At 46.9% G+C, this 946-nt stretch overlaps 1 protein-coding gene across 1 annotated transcript; it reads left to right on the forward strand.

Annotated features, from left to right (window-relative positions):
• Positions 1-60: 60 nt before the first annotated feature.
• Positions 61-935, forward strand: LOC107682610 (1-phosphatidylinositol 4,5-bisphosphate phosphodiesterase beta-1-like; the record flags this gene model as incomplete). The annotated part of the gene is made up of 4 exons (XM_016478796.1): positions 61-154; positions 234-318; positions 440-564; positions 787-935. Coding segments are annotated over 4 exons (453 nt in total), but the record flags the coding sequence as incomplete, so codon positions are not given.
• Positions 936-946: the final 11 nt, after the last annotated feature.

Here is a 946-nt window from a genome sequence, read left to right on the forward strand (position 1 = left end):
TTAGAGTGTGAGTCTGGATCTGTACGCCGCTGGAGTGACGCATGTCTCTGCTGTCTGTAGGGGACGGTAAATGAAGCCTTCGCCACAGAGGAGATGTCCAACTTAGTCAACTACATTCAGCCTGTTAAATTCAACTCCTTCGAGGCGTGCAAAAGTAAGTCAGTCAGTTCTTGAGATGTGTTTGACGCAGCTGCGCTGTAAGATCAGTAACTCTTCTCATTCGTTTCCCACAGAAATCGATCGAAGTTATGAAATGTCATCGTTTGTGGAGACCAAAGCGCTGGAGCTGCTCAAAGAATCGCCGGTGGAGTTCGTCGAGTATCTTTTGTGTTGATTGCACTTTTGCAGGTGGAACATTCTTTCAAATGAAGTGAAATTGTGTAAAAGGTGTAAAAGCTCTTTCCATCCTCTGTTAGAGAAACCTAACTCCTTCACGCAGGTATAATAAACTGCAGCTGAGCAGAATTTATCCCAAAGGAACTCGAGTGGACTCGTCAAACTACATGCCTCAGGTCTTCTGGAACGCCGGATGTCAGCTGGTCGCTCTGAACTTCCAGACCATAGGTACCTTCAGCTCACTCACCTGACAGGTCAAAGCCACTTTAAACTATGTGTTTGTTTAAAGCCTGTAATATGAAGCTTTTCTTCAGATAGGAGTTGCTCATAGAAATGCCCTCTTCTCTTCTGTGCATCTCCGTCCCAGCGCACCGTCCCGATTATTGACTGGTTTGGTCATGTATTAGCACTAATGTGCTTGGTTTCCATCTGTGTGTGTGTGATTGGCAGATCTGCCCATGCAGCTGAATCTGGGCATCTTTGAGTACAACGGGAAATGCGGCTACAGACTGAAGCCAGAGTTCATGCGACGGACGGACAAACAGTTTGACCCGTTCACTCAGAATACAGTCGACGGGATCGTAGCGCACACGCTGTCTGTGAAGGTGAG

Source organism: Sinocyclocheilus anshuiensis, unplaced genomic scaffold, assembly GCF_001515605.1.
Source record: "Sinocyclocheilus anshuiensis isolate Anshui unplaced genomic scaffold, SAMN03320099.WGS_v1.1 C32403896, whole genome shotgun sequence".
NCBI lineage: Eukaryota > Metazoa > Chordata > Actinopteri > Cypriniformes > Cyprinidae > Sinocyclocheilus > Sinocyclocheilus anshuiensis.